The 24,300-nt window shown below is 31.9% G+C and overlaps 1 protein-coding gene across 5 annotated transcripts in view; it reads left to right on the forward strand.

Annotated features, from left to right (window-relative positions):
• The window catches only part of LOC136035309 (furin-like protease 1), a 133,105-nt gene that overhangs the window by 84,723 nt on the left and 24,082 nt on the right, over nucleotides 1-24,300 (forward strand). For 3 of the 5 annotated variants that reach the window (XM_065717007.1, XM_065717010.1, XM_065717008.1), the window contains exons 11-15: nucleotides 103-220; nucleotides 8,373-8,454; nucleotides 11,143-11,353; nucleotides 18,853-19,086; nucleotides 23,627-23,773. In XM_065717007.1, the coding sequence (XP_065573079.1) occupies nucleotides 103-220; nucleotides 8,373-8,454; nucleotides 11,143-11,353; nucleotides 18,853-19,086; nucleotides 23,627-23,773 (792 nt within the window). The remainder of the gene's footprint in view (nucleotides 1-102; nucleotides 221-8,372; nucleotides 8,455-11,142; nucleotides 11,354-18,852; nucleotides 19,087-23,626; nucleotides 23,774-24,300) is intronic. The other 2 variants (XM_065717009.1, XM_065717011.1) reach the window with 1 other exon arrangement.

A 24,300-nucleotide genomic window follows, 5' to 3' on the forward strand; every position in this document is an offset into this window, starting at 1 on the left:
GTCTTTTCCTGAAAGTTCCCCCTTCATGTATCTACTCCTCCCCCAAAATATCTCCGCGCAACGTGTATGTCTTTTTTGTTTTATTCCTTTCTCTTTTAACAGTAAGCCACGCTTTTGGATATGGACTAATGGATGCTTATGCTATGGTTAAATTGGCTAGAACATGGCAAACCGTTCCTCCTCAACAAAAGTGTGAAGTTCGTGGAGAAAACCTCAACAAGTAAGTAACGATTCAATTATCTGTATTAAAAAAGGAAGGAAGATCAAACGACATGTTTGAAAAGAGGTGAAATTCCAAAGGTAAGGAGGGTAGGGTAGGCTCTTGAGGGTAGGGGTCATTAGACTGTCACAATATGTGTGTGGAAATAATTCGAGTTGAGGTCTTTCTCTTTCTTTTTTTTATATTATTATTATTCTATTTTATGAGTTTGAAGTGTGTTTGCAAGAAGGCATTAATGACCTTTCATTCGCTGAAAATGTAACTTTAGTTTTAAGCCGTATTTGCATAATGATTAGCAGCTGATTTTTAGTAGTTGATTAGGAAAACTATAATTTGGTTCTTTTGGCAAGAAAGGGAGCAAGAGAACTGAGAAGAGCGGAAAATCAGAAAAGTGCTTGGAACTGAAGATATAAATCAAAACCAAGAAGAGAGAATATAGCTGATAATTGAGTGTCTGAGCAATATTCAGTTGAGAACTTTCGTTAAGGATTACAAAGATTCCATTAAAGAATACATGCTGTTGTTTTGATCTGTTATAATTGTTTTCGTTTAACTAACGTCTAGTATTTTATATCTTTGTTTTCATGGGTGTTGTTGCTGAGAAAAAGCAATCTTTGGATCAATAGAAGTAACCTCTTAAGGAAGATAGCATTTTATTGTACATATTGTTTATGAAATCGAATAAACGAAAATTGAGGAGGTAAAATCGCCAAATTTAAAAATTGAAAAGACGTGTTAATATTAACTGGAGTAATCTGAAGTCTTGTGGCATTACCAACAACGCTTTAAGCAGCCCGAAGTACTGGTTCTGCCTGCCTACCAGTGGGTAAAGGCAGGCATACTTAGCAGCCCCTACCCCTGGGGTGTAAGAGGGGACTCATCAGGTGAGACCTATGCTAATTTTAATTTGCTCCTGCTTTGTTATTTGAAATTTGCTGCTAGATTGTGAACCATATCCTGCCTTATACCCAGCCTGCCATATACTACTGCTTACTCTGTACCTGTCTTGTTGTTCACATTAAGTAAGTAATGAAAGGTCAAATAAAGCCACCCCGTGAACTTAGGTCAGACAGCTCACTCCAATTCTCTGGATCAGAATCTGTCTCAGAGCAAATACTCATCCTGACTAGCCACATGAATAATATAAAAATTAAACACAAAATGTTAGCAGATTCACTGCATCCTGACAGCCTTAAATCTTCAGTGAAAGGGTTACTTGATGACCTCATATTGGCCAAGATCTCTACCCAGGTAGATGAGGCTGTGACCAAAATGAAAGAGGAACAGGCATTCATTCAACATGATGCCACTATTTCTTCAGATAAGCTGGATGCAATCAAGCAGGATGTGTATGCTGGCCTCAGTCTAGATCTTAGTAGTCTAGTTGATAAGACCCTTGAAAGCTATAATAAACGCATATCTTCAATTGAATCTTCTTTGACTACTCTAGGGTCATCAATGAAAGACCTTGAGAGCTCTTTCAAGCCTATCCAGTCTAACCTGGCAAAATTAAATGATCGTTTTGAACAGCAGGCTTTGAGCAACCAAATTATTGTCTTTGGGGTGAAAGAAGATGCCCCCATTGAAAACACTGAAAGTCAGTTCATGTCACTATGTGCTGTGAAATTTCCTGGCATACCAATTACCCAGTCTGATGTTGTATCAGCCAAAAGAATTGGCAAACCATCTGCCAAACCCAGACCCATAGTTGTAGAATTTTGTAATTTACGAATTCGCCAACTGCTTCTCAGACAAAAGAAGGATTTGAAAGGATCTGGGACACTATTTTCTGAGATGCTTACAAAACCACGCTTACAGCTTCTTTCATATGCCAAGTCAAAGCTTGGTTTACGTAATGTTTGGTCCAGTAAAGGTGATATCCTGTATAAAACTCAGTCTGGAAGAGTAGTTAAGTTCAGTGATCAGGATGAAATTGATTTGTGTGCTGCAAATGCAGAGAATTAAAGTGATGGATTTTAGTTCACTTTGTTATAATATGTTGAATTGTTTTTGTATGAATTTATTTTATGTTCTTACATTTTTCCTTTTTCACTCTTCACTGTTTTCACATAATTCTGACTTGTGCTATATTATGCTTTGGGGCAATACCTTGGATGATATGTCCCTTCCCACTAATATTGCTCTATGTTTGTTTGTGATTCTACCACCTTCATGTAGTTTGCTTTCTGTTTTACTCTTGTCATGTCAGCATACTTATAGCTCACATAATTTTAACTGGTTACACATTATATTTTGTGCCACTCCTTTAATTAATATGTGCCTTTCCACTGATTTTTCATTATGTTTGTTTGTGATCCTATCACCATCATGTTGCATGGCTTCTAGAACGTTCTTGTTGTGTCTGCACACTTGCAGCTCATCAAGTTTTGACTGTTCCCATATTATATTTTGGGCCAATATTATGATTAATATATGCCATCCTACTGATTTTTTTTTATTTTTGTTTTTGACTTTCTCACCTTCATGTAGGCCAATTTCTATCATATTTTTGTCATGTCAGCATAATTGCAGCTCTTATAATCTTGACTGGCTCCACATTATACTTTTGGCCAGTACTTTGACAAATTTATTTTGCCTTAATTCTACCATATCTTTGTTCTGTGTGTTCACATGCAGATCACATAATTTTGATTGCTCAAATCTATTTTGGTCTTATACTTTGAATATTGTGTGTCTTACCATTGATATTTATTTGTATTTGTTTGTGTTCCTATCACCTTCATGTATGCTATTTTCTATCACACTTTTGTCATGTCAGCACACTTACAGCTCACATAAATTTTACTGGTCCCATATTGTAAATTTAGCCTATTCTTCAAATATTATGAGCCATCCTACTAATGTCTCTTTATATTTGTTTGAGATCCTATTGCCTTTATGTAGCCTGATTTCTGTCATTGTTTGTCATGCCTTAACACTCGCAGCTCATCTTTTCCTGATTGGTGCCACATTATTTGACCCCTTTCTTTGGTTAATATTTGCCATCCCACTGATATTTCTTTTTCTTTGTTTATGATTCCATTACCTTCAAGTGTACTATGGATAGTGTGTCATTTGTGAAGGTTTTATATGTCTGAGATAAATATGGGTGATTTCTCTTTCCTTATGAATTCTTCTATTCTTAATTCAGTTATATTTGATCAACCAAGTAGTGCTGGTAAACAAGAGGCACACACTTCTGACCCTCTCCTTGAATCTATGGTTAGTTCTAGCTGTAATTATCACACCACCATTGATTATTGTGATAATATTATGCCCTCACTCTCTTCAAACAGTTGCTTTAATGTTTTTTGTTTGAATGTGCGTGGGATAAGAGATAAGTGGGATACTCTTAAATCGTATCTGTGGTCTGATAATTCTTGCCCTTTTGATGTCATAGGCTTGACGGAAACATGGTTATCTGACAGTGATAATTTTACAGCTTATGACATGCATGGTTATATTGCTATTCATGTCCCTAGAATGGTAACAAAGTGTTCTGGGGGTATTTCTTTGTTCATAAAATCTAGTATTGAATTCTGTAGAAGATCTGATCTTGAATCCTTGTTTACATCGGTGGTGTCTAATAGTAGGACAGTTTATTCTCTTGTTATTGATCTGAAAAGCCAGGTTGCATGTGATACTGTTTGTTTGTTTTATAAGCCCCCTCCTTTTCCAACACATCTGTTCTGTGATTTGCTTGATCAGCTTTCTGGTGTGGGGACTTTCTCTAAAAAACGGATTTGTGTTTTGGGAGACTTTAATTGTAATATGTTAAATGTTGGATCAAATGATGAATGTGACCATCTTTTTGATGTATTTTCTTCTTCTGGGCTACTTCCTTCAATTTTTTTTTCCTTCACGCGTTGACCCTTCAAGAAATTCTGCCACTTTAATAGATAATATTTTCACTTCTCTTTCTCCTAATTTGAAGTTCTCGTCTGGTCTTGTTTTCACTGATCTTTCTGATCACTTCCCTATTTATCTATCACTATCTGTGCCTAAAACAGAGATTACTGTGGATGAGAAAGGCAAGTCTTCTTTTAGAACTTTTACAGATAGAGAAATTTCTAATTTAATACATAGTCTTCAGAGTAATGATTGGTCTAGTGTTCTTGAAGCTAATGATGCTGATTGTGCAACTAGATTATTTTTGTGTCGTATGGGCACTCTGTTGGATAAGCATTTTCCTCTTAGAAAGAGGCCAAGGAATTTTACACCTAAATGCCCATGGATGTCTAGAGGTCTGATCAACGCAACCCATATGAAGGCGTCTTTGTTCAAGGCTGCATGTAAAAGTAAGACACAGGAAGATCTTCTGAAGTATAAACATTACAAAAATGTGCTCACTTCTTCAGTTCGCTTAGCAAAAAAGCTGTATTTTTCACGTCGAATTAATGAGTGTAAAGGGAATCTGCGCAAGGTTTGGACTGTAATTAATGAAGCTCTCTCCCGTAAGAAACTCAAACAATCTTCCCCATCTCTTTATAGGAAAGCTGATGGATCTGTCGTGGATAAAAAATCCTTAGCAAGTGCCTTCAATTCGTATTTCACCACACTTCCCTCAGTTCTCATTCCACCCCTGAGTAGAGTAAGTTGTTTTCCTATGACAGAGAAGTCTTTTTTCCTTTCCCCATGTAGTACTACTGAGATTTCTAGTATTATTTCTCAACTTCCAAGTAGTTGTTCAGTTGATAGTTTTGGTTTGAGTAATAATGTCCTTAAAAAAATCAGTCAGTTTGTTTCTCATCCCATCTCACACATAACTAACCTCTCTCTTTCTTCTGGTTTTTTTCCTCATTTATTTAAAGTTGCTACCGTTGTACCCTTGCATAAAAAAGGTGATTCTTCTCTAATTTCAAATTACAGACCTATTTCTCTTCTTCCCGTCATCTCAAAGGTTGTTGAAAAAGTAGTGTATCGTCGACTCTCTTCATTTGTATTTAGTACTAATTCGACTGCTGGAAATCCTCTCATCACTAACCATCAGTATGGTTTTCGTCCCTCATTCTCTACCTTGCACGCACTTTCTGATGCAACTGAGTTTGTGCGTGTTAATCTGGACAAGGGCTTGTGTGTTTTGGGTCTATTTCTCGACTTTTCTAAGGCCTTTGATATGGTTGACCACAATGTTCTTCTGTCTAAACTATCTTTATTTGGAGTGCATGGAGTCCCACTAGAATGGTTTAGGTCCTACCTCTCAGAGAGATCTCAGTATGTTTTGGTTAACTGTACTTCTTCCTCTACTTTGCCTGTATTGAAAGGTGTCCCACAAGGCTCTGTGCTTGGTCCACTTTTATTTCTAATTTACATCAATGATCTTGTTGATGGTCTTCATCCCCATGTTCACCCTGTTCTTTTTGCTGATGACAGTAACTTTTTCATTGCTGCGGTGGACCTGCCATCTGCCACTTCTATGGCTCAAGGTCTTCTTGATAAAGTAAAGGATTGGTGCTGGTCAAATGGTATGGCTCTTAACAGCCGAAAGAGTGCCATTGTCAACTTCAGGACCCCTTACCGTATGCGAGACGTACAGGAGCCAATCACCCTGACTTTTGGGAATGATATTATACCACAAGCTACTGTGGTGAAATTTCTTGGTGTGTATCTTGACTGTTTTCTTTCTTTCAAACCGCATATAACTCACACCCGTTCCTTAATCCTCCGCCAGTCTTCAATGTTGCACCGGATTAACTCATTTCTTCCTCCTGATATTATGGTTTCTCTTTATTATGCTTTTATTTATCCTTACCTTTCTTATTGCTGCTCTGTCTGGGGTAATACTAATAAATCTCTTCTCTGCTCACTTCAAAGAGCCCAAAATAGGGCAGTGAAGGCTACTTTTCTTCTCCCTCGGCTTTACCCTTCCTCTGATCTTTATAATGATACTGGAATAGCTCCGCTGGATCATATTATAGGTAAAAGTACCCTTTATTTTGCGCATTCTGCTTTTCTAGGTACTCTCCCACCGCCCCTACAGCAGTTTTTCTCACGGACAGGCTCAGGTAGGTACTTTTCTTCTTTACGTAATTCTTCTCGACGATTTATTTTACCAAAACGATCTTCTACAGCAAGCCAGAGGTCTCCAGTATATCAATCAATTCTATTATGGAACTCCATCCCTTCGGATGTCCCTCTTTTTCTTTCTGCAAAGGCATTATTTCGTCGGGTATTTCCAATTCAATAATTTTTCTCTCTTTATTAATCCTTTCCTAATTTGTATGTCTCTTCACTTCTTTTAAAATCATTTTCAGCTATATGTTAATCTCCTTCTAAATCTTCTATCTGTTAAATATCCTATCTATTCAATGGCCTTGTCTTGTTCCAGTGTTTTTTTTGTTTTGTTTTTTTTGTATATATTTTTTAATAGTGTTTTATTCTTGTTCTCTGTGGTCCATTACAAGCAAAGCTTCTTGGGCCTAGTAACCACTTTACTTTTGTAATAGTTTTTTCTTTTAGTATCAATAAATTGATTGATTGATTGATTGATTGATTGAAAGGGATTAGTTGAATTAAACGAATAACATAATTGTAGAGACCCCAACTTAAAGTTGTAAAAAAAACTCAGGTTTTCTATATTTCATGTTTTTATGCTTGAAATATATGCAAGATAATTAAAAGGTTTATGAAAGGAATTTATGACACTCGGATAGAACAGAAAGGTTAGCTGATTTAAATGGAGTATTTTTTTTTTTGTAGGTACAAATAACGAAGTATTCCACAGGGCAACTTCAAATTCTTAAATCAAATTATTTATTTAATATATACTATAATAAATTTAACACAAATTACCAAAAAAAACTAACAAATATGACAGAATTTTATTTTTTATTCAGAAACTTTTATATTAAGGAATCCATCAATACGATCGGCTGGGGTGGATCTGACCCACCTAACTAAGGTGAATCTTCGCATTTGCAATGGGTAAACTCAAGTTCCTCAGTCATTTCTACTTTTTTAGATAGAACAAAGAATTTTGAAATCTACCTATAAAGATTTTTTTTAATTAGGACTATTAATTTTTTCTAATTAGATATACAGTTTGTTTGAAATTACTGGAATGGAAAATTTTGGCTCACGTTATACGACTAAGTTACGCTAAGAACTAATCAGTTTCTAATGTTACCTTAAATTGTATTGCATTTCTTTTTATGATTATGGTTTCGAAAATATTTATCTGCGAAGAACTGTGTTTTGTAGATGCATACAGTCAGAGCTTTAGAGAGAGTCTAAGACTTTAGACTCTCTCTAACATCTAGGACGTTAGACTCTCTCTAAGGTCTAAGAAGTTAGACTCTCTCCAACATCTAAGTTGTTCGAGAGAGTCTAGGACGATGGGAGTGAAGGGTGTAAAATGATTTTCAGTTTGATCCTTGAGTTTGTGAATGCTAAGTTTTCGTCATTCAAATAAGAAAGTACTTCAAAAACATTTAGAGATAAACCATACCAGTGCTTTCATTTTTCAAAAGTAAATCACGTTAACCGGACGGGATGTTTATTTTGAAGTCGAATCCTGAAGCTAGAATAGCCGGTAAAGCAAAATTCTGTCCTAAATTTGAAAGGTTAAATGTCATAAATTTAGAATTTAAATTATGCCTCGAAATTTGGTTTTGGTTAAAATTGACACTCTAAAAGCGTTTGATCGTGTTTATGTACCCTTATTTTACTGAAACTTTTGCAATGTAAAACCAATGTCACTAGTATGAGAGATAGTTTGTAAGGAAGAATCTTGGAAAAATCCCTAATCCCGGAAGAAATTCCTAAAGATGCAAACAGGTTTGAGTTTATTTGGCCTTCATTTGGCTTTCTTCTTCAAAATCATCCTTTAGCTTTGAAAATAAATTTTTAATCAATTGCAGCTTTTTAATCGGTTGCTTACAATGGTACCTATGTCAAATATAACCTCTGTGGCTAATGAACCATAAACATGCGCGTTAAGACTAGGAAAAAAAAGGAAAAATGGGGCACCAAAGAAAAAATTCCAGAAGTAATTAGAAATAGCTACTGTTAAAAAAAAATATAAATAAGGAGAACAGTAACTAGTGAAGTCAACCTAGACTGCTTTGTTTCTTTTTCTCTTTGTGCCTTCTCTTTTCTTTGTTAATTTCATACTCTTCTTTTCCTTTTTTTAAATTCTGATATTTATTGGTAGGTTCATTCCGGCAAAGAGCTCCCTAAGCGTCAAACTGAAGGTAACAGACTGCCCCAGGGTCAATTTCATGGAGCATGTCCAGGTGAATTATTTATGATTTATATCTTTTATTTATAATGATCACAAATATAAAGTAGTAATGGGTGATTTCAATATTGAACTTTCAATTCGATGATTTCATCATTCCAGTACCCCTACTATTTCTACCCGAGTAACTGATTCCTACCCGATGGAACTATTCCTACCCGATTAACTATTCCTACCCGAGTAACTGATAAGTCTTCAACGCTGATCAATAATATATTTGTGGATGGAAAGCTGCTTCTATCTTTTTAAAAATCTTTTAGAAATCTTTCAATCTTTTTCTAGCTTCTATATTTTTCTTCTTAGTAAAATAAAACAATCTTACAGGATTATAAATAAGGTTGATTAAATATGTAAAACTTTTTTTTGTGAATTAAGAAAAGAGAATTTAAAAAAATTTGAGAAAGAAATGGGTGACGCAGATTTTACTCCAGTTTTGAAGAAGATAACCCATCGGTTGCGTATGATATTTTTTTTGTAATGTTTACAAAGATATTGAATGAGACGTGTCCTCTTAGAAGACTTAAAATGAGTAGAAAGAAATTCCCAAAGAAACCGTGGATTACACAGGGTATTTTAAATTCTATAAGTCGAAAAAATGAATTGTATAAAATATACCTAGATAAACCATCTGTCATTAATTTTCAGCAGTTTAAAAATTACCGGAATACTTACAACGGATTGAAACGAAAAGCTGAAAAAATGTATTTACAAAATAAATTTATGAAGCATAAATGTGATATGAAAAAACTTGGAAAACGGTAAATTCACTCCTGGGTCAAAAGGGTAAAATATAAGTTATTAATAAATTACAATCAGTGGGGGGTGGGAACTTTGACTACCCCAAAGGAGGTTGCGAATTGTTTATGTGAATATTTTTCTAATGAGGGAGCGAAACTTTGCGATGATGGTCGGAAAAGAATTAAGCGCCCTCCCCAAAATAGTTCAGTTGGAAGTTCCTGTTGAAAATTAGTTGGTTTTTAATGCTTGTACTATAAATGAAGTGAGTAAAATTATCAGTAGAATGCAATCAGGTTCAAGTGGTGCAGACGGGATTTCTCTTAAGATTGCTAAATCAGCTATAACACCTGTTTTATGCAATTTGATTAATAAATCTATGGATAAAGGAATTTCTCGGAAGTTTTGAAGGTCGCTAAAATATTACTATAATATAAAATATTAAAATATTAATATATTACTTACATTGCACAAAGGAGGTAAGAGATAGGAACCTTCAAACAAAAGAATTATTTCAATTCTCTCTTTCTTTCCAAAAATATATGAAAAGGGGATTGGATCCAGGCTAACTGATTACATTGAAAATAATAAAATTCTTATAAATACTCAATTTGGTTTTACAAAAAATAATTCCATAGAAATGGCAACTATTAAACTTGTTGACTGCCGTTATACGTCGTTTGAAGCAAGTCTGATTCTGGCTGCTTTATTCCTGGATTTGGAGAGGGCTTTTGACGCGATTGACCATAAACAGTAATTAATTGAGCTGGAAAAAATTGGTGTGATCGGGAAGAGTTTGTCTTGGTTTGAATCTTATTTAAGGGACCGGAAGCAAATTGTGGTGAATGGGTGTTTTACTTCTGTGGCTAGTGCAATAACTTGCGGAGTACCTTATTGTTCGATACTGGCTCCTCTTCTATTTTTAATTTTTATAGATTGGATTAAGTATTATTTGTCAGAGGCTGGTATAATCCTATTTGCAGACGATACTCTTTTACTCGTAGCTGTTCCATCATTTGATCTACTTTTTGACAAAATGATAAAGGCAATGACCGAGTTTATTGAGCGGGCAAATTTCAATCTTTCGATGTTAAATTATACTAAAACTTATTACATTTTATTTTCTAATTTGAGTGAGACTAATTTAGAAAAGTTGCTATTAAAAACAAATGTTATTCTTGATGAGGTTTTGAAGCATTGATTTGCTAAGTAGTGTTCAATTCATAACAGGATGTTTGATTCAGTTTCGTTGTACTATATTTCTTCCCTCTTAAACTTTTATTTTTAACAAAGTGACTCTTTAGTGCTTCATAAGTTGGAAATGCAAAAATCAGTTCGAAATTTCTTTTTTTGAAATTTTGAGATTGATGTCCGTCTCTTTCTTAGTAAAAATTTATTGAGAATAAGTTATTTCTTTGTAAATAATTCCTCGTCTGTCAAATTAGTTTTTCGTTGCGGAGTATCGTTTTGAAGTTGAGTCCCAGAAAAAAATAAAGAGAGAATCTGCATTGTCCTCTCGTGTCATACCTTTTCCCTGTTGAGCCAATTATATGTTTAACGCCTCACCTAAGTGTGCATTTTTTTTTTTCATTAATCGATCTTCTTAACAACCCATCTTGTCATATGACCTTTCTGCTGTTTCTACTATTTTTTAGCTCTCATTGGCTCTCCTTATTTCTTGATGTTCCTTACCTTGTATTGTCTATTCTCTATTCTTCCCTAGTACAATCAAGTTCTTTGCCTGTCTCCCTTCTATATTGTTCCTCCTTCTCCTTTTGTGTCCCCTTTCTCCCTCCCTCCCCCTATCTCTTTCTCTTTTTTGGTTATCAGAAAAAAGAAGTTAGAGATTGTTATCAGTTTTCTAATGCTATTAATACACAACTTTTACGAGCTTTATTTTTTATTTTTATTGAAAAATTATGTTTCTTATTCAACTTTTCCAATACAGGCACGAGTAACCCTTTCGGCGGTAAGTCGAGGTGATATTCAAATATTTCTTATATCTCCAAGTGGGACAAAATCCACATTGCTTGCCCTCCGTCCTCACGATGCATCACGAAATGGATTTCATTCTTGGCCTTTTATGTCTGTACACTACTGGGGTGAACAACCATTTGGAGTATGGACTCTGGAGGTTCACAACGAAGGAAGATTTTTGGGTATGCTCCTCTTTATTGTCTTCTATGATTTAAACTTTAAATAGTTACTATGCGAACACCACTACCACTATTCTTACGAATGCTACTAATACTGTTATTGCAACTACTATGCTATTACACCGCTACCACGTACAATTTATCTATATATATAAAAATAAGTTGTCTGTCTGTCTGTGGATGGATCAGGTGACGTCACCTGAAAAAACTGGATCAGGTGACGTCAAAACTGAAAAAACTAAAAAAAGGCAAAAACTACAAAAAAAACTAAAAACTAATAAAAAAAATAAAAAAGCTAAAAAACTAAAAAAAGGCAAAAACTACAAAAAAAACTAAAAACTAATAAAAAAGCTAAAAAACTAAAAAAACTAAAAAAAGGCAAAAACTACAAAAAAACTAAAAACTAATAAAAAAAATAAAAAAGCTAAAAAACTAAAAAAACTAAAAAAAGGTAAAAAACTAAAAAAACTAAAAACTAAAAAAAACTAAAAAAAAGGAAAAAAACTGAAAAATAAGCTAAAATAAAGGTAAAAACCAATAAAAAACTAAAAAAAAAAACTGAAAAAACTAAAAAAAGGCAAAAACTACAAAAAAAACTAAAAACTAATAAAAAAAGTAAAAAAGCTAAAAAACTAAAAAAACTAAAAAAACTAAAAAAAGGTAAAAAAATAAAAAAAATAAAAAATAAAAAAACTAAAAAAAAGGAAAAAACTGAAAAATAAGCTAAAATAAAGGTAAAAACCAATAAAAAACTAAAAAGAAAAAAAGGAAAAAACTAAAAAAAACTAAAAAAGGTAAAAACTAAAAGAACTAAAAAAGAAAAAAATAAATGACGACACTCAAAGAGAAAGCGACCAGGACAAAAGGAATGTTCGATTAGCAATCAACAAAGCACCGGGACACAGGGAGTATAAATGACGACCAGGACATAAGTAAAAAAAAAAAACTAACAAAACTAAAAAGAAGGTAAAAACTACAAAAAAACTAAAAAGAAAAAAACTAAAAAAAGGCAAAAACTACAAAAAAAACTAAAAACTAATAAAAAAGCTAAAAAACTAAAAAAACTAAAAAAAGGCAAAAACTACAAAAAAAACTAAAAACTAATAAAAAAAATAAAAAAGCTAAAAAACTAAAAAAAGGCAAAAACTACAAAAAAAAACTAAAAACTAATAAAAAAGCTAAAAACTAAAAAAACTAAAAAAAGGCAAAAACTACAAAAAAACTAAAAACTAATAAAAAAAATAAAAAAGCTAAAAAACTAAAAAAACTAAAAAAAGGTAAAAAACTAAAAAAACTAAAAACTAAAAAAAACTAAAAAAAAGGAAAAAAACTGAAAAATAAGCTAAAATAAAGGTAAAAACCAATAAAAAACTAAAAAAAAAAACTGAAAAAACTAAAAAAAGGCAAAAACTACAAAAAAAACTAAAAACTAATAAAAAAACTAAAAAAAGGTAAAAAACTAAAAAAAATAAAAAATAAAAAAAACTAAAAAAAAGGAAAAAACTGAAAAATAAGCTAAAATAAAGGTAAAAACCAATAAAAAACTAAAAAGAAAAAAAGGAAAAAACTAAAAAAAACTAAAAAAGGTAAAAACTAAAAGAACTAAAAAAGAAAAAAATAAATGACGACACTCAAAGAGAAAGCGACCAGGACAAAAGGAATGTTCGATTAGCAATCAACAAAGCACCGGGACACAGGGAGTATAAATGACGACCAGGACATAAGTAAAAAAAAAAAAACTAACAAAACTAAAAAGAAGGTAAAAACTACAAAAAAACTAAAAAGAAAAAAACTAAAAAAAGGCAAAAACTACAAAAAAAACTAAAAACTAATAAAAAAGCTAAAAAACTAAAAAAACTAAAAAAAGGCAAAAACTACAAAAAAAACTAAAAACTAATAAAAAAATAAAAAAGCTAAAAAACTAAAAAAAGGCAAAAACTACAAAAAAAACTAAAAACTAATAAAAAAGCTAAAAAACTAAAAAAACTAAAAAAAAGGCAAAAACTACAAAAAAACTAAAAACTAATAAAAAAGCTAAAAAACTAAAAAAACTAAAAAAACTAAAAAAAGGTAAAAAACTAAAAACTAAAAAAAAGGAAAAAACTGAAAAATAAGCTAAAATAAAGGTAAAAACCAATAAAAAACTAAAAAAAAAAACTGAAAAAACTAAAAAAAGGCAAAAACTACAAAAAAAACTAAAAACTAATAAAAAAACTAAAAAAAGGTAAAAAACTAAAAAAAATAAAAAATAAAAAAAACTAAAAAAAAGGAAAAAACTGAAAAATAAGCTAAAATAAAGGTAAAAACCAATAAAAAACTAAAAAGAAAAAAAGGAAAAAAATAAAAAAAACTAAAAAAGGTAAAAACTAAAAGAACTAAAAAAGAAAAAAATAAATGACGACACTCAAAGAGAAAGCGACCAGGACAAAAGGAATGTTCGATTAGCAATCAACAAAGCACCGGGACACAGGGAGTATAAATGACGACCAGGACATAAGTAAAAAAAAAAAACTAACAAAACTAAAAAGAAGGTAAAAACTACAAAAAAACTAAAAAGAAAAAAACTAAAAAAAGGCAAAAACTACAAAAAAAACTAAAAACTAATAAAAAAGCCAAAAAACTAAAAAAACTAAAAAAAGGCAAAAACTACAAAAAAAACTAAAAACTAATAAAAAAAATAAAAAAACTAAAAAAGCTAAAAAACTAAAAAAACTAAAAAAGGTAAAAAACTAAAAAACTAAAAACTAAAAAAAACTAAAAAAAAGGAAAAAAACTGAAAAATAAGCTAAAATAAAGGTAAAAACCAATAAAAAACTAAAAAAAAAACTGAAAAAACTAAAAAAAGGCAAAAACTACAAAAAAAACTAAAAACTAATAAAAAAAGTAAAAAAGCTAAAAAACTAAAAAAACTAAAAAAACTAAAAAAAGGTAAAAAACTAAAAAAAATAAAAAATAAAAAAAAACTAAAAAAAGGGAAAAAACTGAAAAATAATCTAAAATAAAGGTAAAAACCAATAAAAAACTAAAAAGAAAAAAAGGAAAAAACTAAAAAAAAATTTCATCTAAAAAACTAAACAAAACTAAAAAAGGTAAAAACTAAAAGAACTAAAAAAGAAAAAAATAAATGACGACACTCAAAGAGAAAGCGACCAGGACAAAAGAAATGTTCGATTAGCAATCAACAAAGCACCGGGACACAGGGAGTATAAATGACGACCAGGACATAAGTAAAAAAAAAAGAACTAACAAAACTAAAAAGAAGGTAAAAACTACAAAAAAACTAAAAAGAAAAAAAAACTAAAAACTAATAAAAAAACTAAAAAATCTAAAAATCTAAATAAACTAAAAAAGAAAAAAAAAGGAAAAAAATAAAGGAGAAAAACAAAACTAAAAAACGAATGTATATACAGACCGGGACACCGGGATACAAATGACGACCGGGACACAGAGAATATAAATGACGACCGGGACACAGGGACACAACTACAACGGGGACACCGGGGGAAACAGGGGGATATAAATGACGACCAGGACACCGGGACAGGGAATGGTCGATTAGCAATCACCATCAACAAAGCTCAAGGGCAATCATTAGAATCATGAGGTATAGATCTGAATACAGATTGTTTTCCCATGGACCATTATATGTTGCATGTTCAAGAGTCGGTAAACCTGACAATCTATTTATATGCAAAGACAATGGGACAGCAAAGAATGTTGTATATTCGCAAGTTTTACGTAGTTAAAACCATATATATATATATATATATATATATATATATATATATATATATATATATATATATATATATATATATATATATATATATATCTATATTCACAGGTGGGACATAGGGACACAACTACAATGGCGCGTAACTATTATGGCGCGTAACGACTTACGCGCGCGGGGGGGCTTGGGGGGGGGCGCGAAGCGCCCCCACCAACTAGGTGTTGGGGTGGCGCGAAGCGCCACCCCAACAGCTAGTAGTTTTATATAAATAGTTGGAATTTTTTAATTGGATAGCAATTTTTTTTTACCTCGCGTTCAAAATCCCTCAACATATCTGACCAACAGCTTCTTTCTGTAATTTTTAAAAACAATTGTTTGTGAAAAGTTCTGCAAGTGCAAGAAATTCCATTTATTGGTTGGAACTGTTGGCAATAATTTTTGTTGGCCGAGCTGAAACACGCTTCCGTAGAAAACATAAAAATAAAAAATATAAGCGATAACAGTAAAATATAAAAGAAAAGAAGAAAAGAAACGATTTGGTTGAAAGGCTAACACGTACAAAAGTAAAACAAAAACCGTAAATAAATGGATTGGGGCGCTGAGGGGAAATGAAGTTGAAATTTCCAGATAAAAGAAAAGTTTACTCAAGCAAATTCGAATAACATGCGCGCTAAAACTCCCCTACCTCATTTGAAACAGACGTGCAATTATTCTATAATGTTTAATATTGGCCAAGCCATAACATTCTCTCTTAAAAAAAAAAAAAAAAAAAAAAAAAAAAAAAAAATTGGTGAAGTTATCCTTAACTAGCCGAATTGTTATGTAGGGTCAAAGTGTGAAATTTCGTGAATTTCCAGTTCTTTCCACGAGATTGAAATTGACTGAGGGACTTCTGATTTACCCATCTGACTGTAACTTACGATTTTAGCATGATAATTTGTAATTATATTTTTTTAATTTTTTGCTAACTCCTGTTACATTTATCAGAATTGATTCATTTAAATCTCAAAGCCGGCAATGATACCCCTTAGGGTAACTATCACCCTCTCTGATAATAAGTATTAGGTTGTCAGCCGTTCCTTTGCCGAACCTCGTCAGAGATATTATATTCGAAGAACTCTTGTATATTGTGTAGGCTAAGCCATCAAAGCTGCTAGTAATTATCTATTTGTTGGGAGATGCTACAGAGAGGTTTTTTGTCTTTTTTTTTTCATCTACGCTTCGTGCTTACCATTTTTTTTTTTTTGCGGGTTCCTGATTAAACAAATGAATAATCAAGGAATTGACGGTGCTATGAATCTCACCAAGAACAAAAAAAAAAAAAAATTGAGATTAGCTTTTTTGTTATAGATGTTCTTATACTAATAAAAGATACTATCTGAAATGCTTTTGTGGTATTGGAAACTGATGTAGAAAGCTAATTAAAAAAAGCAAACGAAAATCTGCTGATGGAAAGAAAAATGTATCAAATGAATGTTTGTAAGTTTAGTTTGTAAATATAAACCGATAAAAGGAATATAGGTTACTGGCTTGCTTCTTCCCCTGGTTAAGGAGAAACGAAAGGAAAACTGTGTGATTTGATTTTCCTTCAGCAGGATTGACATAGAGGGTAATAGTTTGAAAGATACAGAAACACGTCTATTAAATTTGCATTCCTGTATGGAACTTCTTATTTTGCGGCAGGTCTACAGCTGTACTTCGCGACGACCAGAATTATGTTATTACTTTCTCTTAGAGAATTATCCAAAATTGGTGGATGGTTAAATACATTCTAAAACCACACTACCTATACATGACATTTGACAAAAATATATATATATATATATATATATATATATATATATATATATATATATATATATATATATATATATATATATATATATATATATATATATATATATATATGTATAATATATATATATATATATATATATATATATATATATATGTATAATATATATATATATATATATATATGTATAATATATATATATATGTATATATATATATATATATATATATATATATATATATATATATATAAATATATATATATATGTATATATATATATATATGTATTATATATATATATATATATATATATATATATATATATATATATATATATATATATATATATATATATATATATATATATATATATATATATATATATATATATATATATATATATATATATATATATATATATATATATATATATATTATATATATATATATATATATATATATATATATATATATATATATATATATATATATATATATATATATATATATATATATATATATATATATATATATATATATATATATATATATATATATATATATATATATATATATATATATATATATATATATATATATATATATATATATATATATATATATATATATATATATATATATATATATATATATATATATATATATATATATATATATATATATATATATATATATATATATATATATATATATATATATATATATATATATATATATATATATATATGAACAATTAAGAAACCAAAACGGAAAAAAATTTACAGAACCATTGTCTGCTTCAAAAACTAAGCCAAAGGTTGAGCCTTTTTTCACAAGATTAAAACTGGTCCTTTTCTTCTTAGCGGTATATATTAATAGAACCCGTGAACAGCTTGGAGTTAGGGTACGCGAATACAAGCTTTCAATGAATAAGTCTTTAAGGCCTAAAAGTAGAAAATTGCAATTTGTTTCTCTTTTAGCTCTCCCTGTTTTCGTAACTCGGACTATTTATTTCTCTTTGACGTGGCAACTTTAGTTCCCACAGTAATGTTTACACCAACATTTTAGAGAGGCAATTAAAATTAAAAATCCAACCTTGATTTAAACAAAGATACTAAAAAAAATTTTAATCCAATTTATGATGACTTGATGCAAAGAGAATCAACTAACATTGCTTCTAATTTCAATAAGATTAATTGATCGTATTAACACAAGAACACAAGTCTGGTCAGTATGCAGGCTGTAGAAACCGCTAGGGAAGGATTATCGCCCAATCTGATTTTTGAACGATCTTTCATTTGATTTTTTTTTTTTTTTTGTCATTTCTTTGTTTCGATACAGTTTACTTCAAAAGGTTAAGTTTTGTTCCATGTGTTTTTTTTTCTTTCCTGGGCACTGAGGATGGGTTGGCAGAAGTCTTTACCTAAATATCTGCTTTGCATTTTCGTTTTTTTCCACTGGCTGAAGATCACCCTCATTTTGGTTTCTTAACTTTTTTTTTTTTTTTTTTTTTTTTTTTTTTTTTTTTTTTTTTTTTTTTTTTTTTTTTTTTTTTTTTTTTTTTTTGAACGCAGATGGATAAAGCTGAACCTCAGCCACAAACGATAGTAAAATTGTCGTTTTTACTGAAACATCAAAACCTTAGGACTAAAAAAAATTGTATACCAAAATTTTTACAGGGAACATAAGCCTGAAGGAACGATGTTGTTGTCATACAGCTAAATATATAAGCAGCCTACAATCATTATACATCATTTGAGCCTTATTAACTAGCTCCTATTATATGAAACGTCTATTTCTTAAAATTATTAAGTTAAAAGTAGTATTTTTTTAATCCTTTATGTGAGTAATCACAAGGCTTCATGGAACCGGTGGAACGTTTTCTTCATTTGCCTTTGAATTGCAGTTGTTAGTTTTGCTGTTTGTTTTATTTTACTGTCAGATGTAGCTTGATTGGTGATGGTTTTTATATAGGTAAAGCGGTTCTTGGTGAATGGAGCTTAAAACTTTACGGCACCCCAACAGATCCAAGCCCTAGATACCGAAACCAACAAATTGCTTTAAAACCACGAGACGTTATCGATGTATATAATACACAAAATACAAGGTCAACTGATCATACTAGAAATTCAAGTTTTTTGTATAATATTCCTCCTTCGAGTGATTTGAAGTCACCGCAAGCGAAAAACCGACAGCCTCATGGGCCAGGCAAGATTTACTTTGTAAGCATGATATCCCTGTAATAAATTGTGTCTTTTGTATGCTTTCAAAAAATGCATGCTTCTTTTGTTTTCACCCCCTCCTTTGTTTAGTACTTTAAGGCTGTACAATGTTGTAGTTTGTTTGCTGCCTGAAATATAAAGTTCTTGTCTTTAATACTGCTTACTTAAAAAAGAAGCTTGTCGTTACTATCGGGTTCATGTTGATAGCGTAGTGTTTTCATTATTCATATTAGACTGTAGACTTTTCCTGATTTGGCTATGAATAATTTTAGTAAATTATAAGTTGTTTTACGTGTATAACGTAAAGCAGCAATGTAAAGCCATGCTAACAAAAAACCCTTCAGTTGAGGTCGCTTACAGAAGAGGTCACCCTAGCCGAGTGCATGGTAAGCAGGATTTGGTAGGACTTGCAATTCAAACGGAATTTGGGCCGATCCTGGTGTCGCCAATACTTTTGCTTGGGGTGGGTTTAATGGTGTGACTGCAATTTCAGCCTTCGTGTGTCTGGGGAGCTTCCGGTTAAATAAATTCCCAAGAAACATCTGAATTTAATATGTAAGGTGAGGAGGAACACGCCTTGTCTTGCTGCAGCTACATGTTACGTAAGTACAGTTGGTGCTGGCTTCACATCGTCTAAAAATTGATTTCATAATAGTTCTCTCAATGTACATGAGAATGTAAATTCTTCCTTGATTTCTCTGCAAGATAATTTCTGCCAAAACCTCTTTGCATGCCTAAGGTGAAGCAGTGTCAAGGCATATTTTAATAAGTGGAATCAGAGAAAGTCAACGGAGAAGCTTTGCATTAATTCTGGCTGAACATTTGTTCAGTATCACCTTCACGTCTGGTTTCGTATCCTTCTTGAGAATGTAAACTTTTTTCTGATCAAGCTGCAAAATATTTTTTTTCAATTCATAAGCCATTTTACATTCTTAATGCAAAGAAGCTATGCGAAGCCACGATAAGAAAGATTTGACAAAATTAAATCAAAGAAGGTCAAGGAAAAAATGTTTCCACCCATGCTGTCTGCACATTAGCTGCGTTACTTCAACATTGGTTTTCTGTAACCTACTTGAGAATGTAAGCTTTTTTTCTTATTTGTCTGCAAAATAATTTTTGTCACTCGTAAACCAGTCTGTGTATGTGCAGAGGTGCCATTTGGGGGGGGGATGCCCTCCCCAGATTTTCCAGGGGGCCCAAGCTTCCACCACAAAGGGCCCTTTGCCGGCCATAATAATCCATTATGTCCAGCATAATCCATTCTGTCCAATTGATTTAAAATTACTACACGCCTATTAACCAAAGAGCGTAATTACTTGACGACCCTTGGGGTAATTACGCTATTTGCTATTAATCATTGTAAACTTTGAGTAGGTAAGGTTTAAGTAGGTAAGATACATAATAGAATTCTCGATTTCTGTCAAATGCCCATAACCTAGATGATTACGCGACACGAAGTGAGTCGGGGGGGGGGCAAGATGGAGTTCATGCCCACCCCAAGATTTGGTCCAAATGGCGCCTCTGTGTATGTGATGTAAAACAGCAACGTGGAGTCAGGGCTTAGACAGTTTTGATAGGTCAAGCCAAAGAAAGAAGGGAAAATCAAAGTTTAATTCAAAGGAAGAAGCTGTCATTAACGCTGGCTTCAGAATGATTACCTATCGCTTCAACCCGATTTTTTAGTCACACTGGTGAACTGAGAGTGTGAACATGTTTTTCTGATTCGGCTGTAAAATAGCTCCTGCAAATTTCAAGCCAGTTTACATACGTAGTGTAAAACAGAAATAAAAGGAACGAACGATACGAGATTACTAAGTTCAAAAATGTAGAATATATTAAGAAATAAAATTAGAAATTCCATTAACCATAGATGTCAAAACCCAATCGAAGAAACTGAGAAATAACTTATTCAAGACTCAAAACTATGTCAACGCCTAAATCGAATAATATATATTCTCCATAAATTGGATTCTGGACTTTTCTGCTTAACTTTTTTCCGTGCATGATTAACATTTATATCGCAAGCTGCTCCAATGTTTCGATATTTTTTTATTTATTAAATTTAGTGTCAAAATTTGAACAAATCTTGACTTATATTAATCTAAAAAAAAAGTTTCTCAACTGAAAGTAAAGAGCAGCATTAAAAATCAAGACGAACAAATATTATTAGCGGCTGTGGGGCTCACACATATATTATGGAGTTGCCTTCTTCTCACCCCCCTGCTGTTTGCGCTAAATTCCTGTAGCACTTTGAAAATACTTCGTATTCGAATTCAATGGCTCGTGTTTGAATTGCATTTTGTATTGGATTAAACTAGCGCCCCACTTCTTCAATTTTTCTTCTTAAGAATTAAAATGGCGGGTTGTAACCAAAATTATGCACAAAACTTAATATTTGGACAGAGTTTTCAATGAACAGTAGTTTTGTCGAAAAAGTTCTTAATAACATTTTTAATACAGAATTCCGGGTGGACAGAGTGGGGTATTTTTCTCATGTGGATGGAAGTTCTGTTGGACTTTTGATCTTCCTGGTGGCTGAAATCATTGTAACCTCTGGATTATGTGTCTCTGATGTTAAAACATATTGTATACATATGTTTAAATACATTGAAACATTGTATATAAATTGGAAAAGAGAAATATTAACATGTACAATTTCTGAAAACAAAGCTTCCTCTATGTCTTGCCCCCTCCCCCCAAGAAATTTTCTGGCGAGGTTCATGATGCCTTGAGCATGGGAACGTAATATTTTATGCTACGCAGAAAAATATTGTCGCAATGAGAGGGGCACTATTACTCTCCCACCCTTCCCACACACATCGTACCAACAATAAAGGTGTAGAACAAAAATATTCCCAGGAACACAAGGGGGACTAGACATCAATTTCTACTTTTTCTCTTCCTCAAAACCCGTTATATATTTATCCAAAGGCTCAGTGAGAGTTGTGATATGTGGGCATTAAAATGTGCTCTTCGACCCACATGCGTGGCTCTCAAATGGTTACTTGAATTTTTTGCAAAATTATCACAATATAGCACTTGCCAAGGGAAATAAACTGAGTTACATTCGCGTTCTCAACTAAAATATCGAAAATATGCTGTTGCTGGTAAAACAGCGGGTTGTAAAAGTGGGGATTTGAGGGGACAATAGCTTCCTTTCATTCAGTGTAATTATTGCTTGCTTTGTGTTTTAGTATCGCTCTTTACTTGCATTTGTAATGTTCATATTTTTGCTGTATTTAAGTAGAATGGTTCTAGGAGAACATAAGATCAAAAACTTTCTCGTACTTATGTTTTTTTAGGTACTCCTCATGGTCTACTTGTTAGTTTTTGCTTTTCGTTCGATTTAATAAAAAAAAATCTACTCCCTTCCTCTATATATTAAAAAAAAATGGTAGCTTTTGTATTGTGCATGCGATATTTTTGATTCCCAAGATCTGTGACACGACTTTATTTTCTTAGGTTTATCAGGAAACCACTCCGTACAACAAATTATCAGTATCTTATCGACAAATCTTATCTGGAGTTTTAAAGCAGGATGAGTTGCATACACATATTTTTTAGGTTGAAACATTTGTGTTTACCTTATGCAGAAAAATCGACTTCGACTAAAGATGCATACTGGTTATGAACGAAAATTATATCCTTTGAGATCAGTTGGTGTATATGATTTGATGGTAGCTGGAAGAAAAACAAACTTCTATTGTTCAAAAACATTTTCTGTTTAGTACATAGTTGTTCAGCACCCTAGAATAAATCACAAGTAATACTAAAAATACCTTCTTACCTTCTTTTATAAAAATATATTGTAAATATTGATTTTCATCGATAATTCATCTCACGATTGTTTTCTTTTCTGGCTTTACATTCTTTTAACCTGGGATGAAAAAAAAGAAAAGAAAAACAGCCTGATTTTTTATGTTAACGGATCAGCTTATGGGGTACTAAGATTCAATTTAGCTATTTAATTTTTCAAGAAAATACATAACGAGAGCTGTGCAAGCAAGAAAGATCTGCCGAAATCTGTTTTTAGTTTTGATATAAAATGATTGTCGAATTAGAACTTGCTCGCCCGATTGTGGAAACGAGTCTTGAACTTCTATTTTGCGGATTTAGTATTTCTCATGTTACTATTAAGGAACGATTCTGACAAATCCAAGGTTTTTACTTCAAAAGCTCTGTTAAGCTGAAACTTTAAGAAATTAAAAATGCTATTAAAGTCACTAAATCTTTGATTTTTTTTATTCCTGTGAAAATACTGGCTTCTGCCAGTGCTTACCCTGATAAACAAATTTCACTTCTAGAAATTTACTGTGTTTTAGGGGTAATAGGAAGTTCTAATGGTACTGATACCCTTATGGAATGATTCTCGTTTTGTACCCTTATGCTAAGTAGAAGCAATTTCATTTTTCCGTATTTGGTTTCTTGTATTCTTATAGCTTTGCGAAACTCGGAAAAAATGAACTTGCTCCATTTTACATAGTACCATGGTAACAGTACTGATAAAATTTTATTTTCTATTTCAGCAACCCTTTCAGATTGGAACTTACTTGTTCACGGCACTGAAAAAAGTCCAGAATCTGTTGCAGGAGACCCTTCGTCAATTCCTCAGAGTGCTGTAGAGAAAATATCTGAGTCGTCCCCATCTACACCCCACAGTTCGGGCTCACAAGGTGGGTGGAGTATTATCCGGTGGTGGTTTGTGGTGTTTAGTTACTGTTGGACTTGTGATATACTGTGGTGATGGTGAGAGACTGTCTTGATGACAAATTCCTTGCTCACAATTATTTTTTCACATTAATTTTGTTTGACGGAGATTTCCTTTTTTTCTATACTACGAAGTTCCCATTGTTTGTATGTATATGTTGGTTGTTTTTGTATACATTTGAGGGGTTAGTAGCTAAAATGTAGTTGTTGACGTGTATGTGTGCTTTCTTGCATCATAGAATAATGAGCATAAAGATTTGATAGTATATAATTTGAGTGGATATAATATAATTTGAGTGGCAGACCATCTTGTGGGTTGAGCCACGGCATTGGGTAATGTCTCCAAACCAATCAAAGTATGATATCTTCTTGAGGTTGAATATTATTACCAAATGTTTCTGATTTTTTTTGTAAAATGATTTTAGCCATTATAACGGTAAAAGATAAAGCAGCAATTTGACGCCACAGAACAGAATATTAACTAAATCAAATC

Source organism: Artemia franciscana, chromosome 14, assembly GCF_032884065.1.
Source record: "Artemia franciscana chromosome 14, ASM3288406v1, whole genome shotgun sequence".
NCBI lineage: Eukaryota > Metazoa > Arthropoda > Branchiopoda > Anostraca > Artemiidae > Artemia > Artemia franciscana.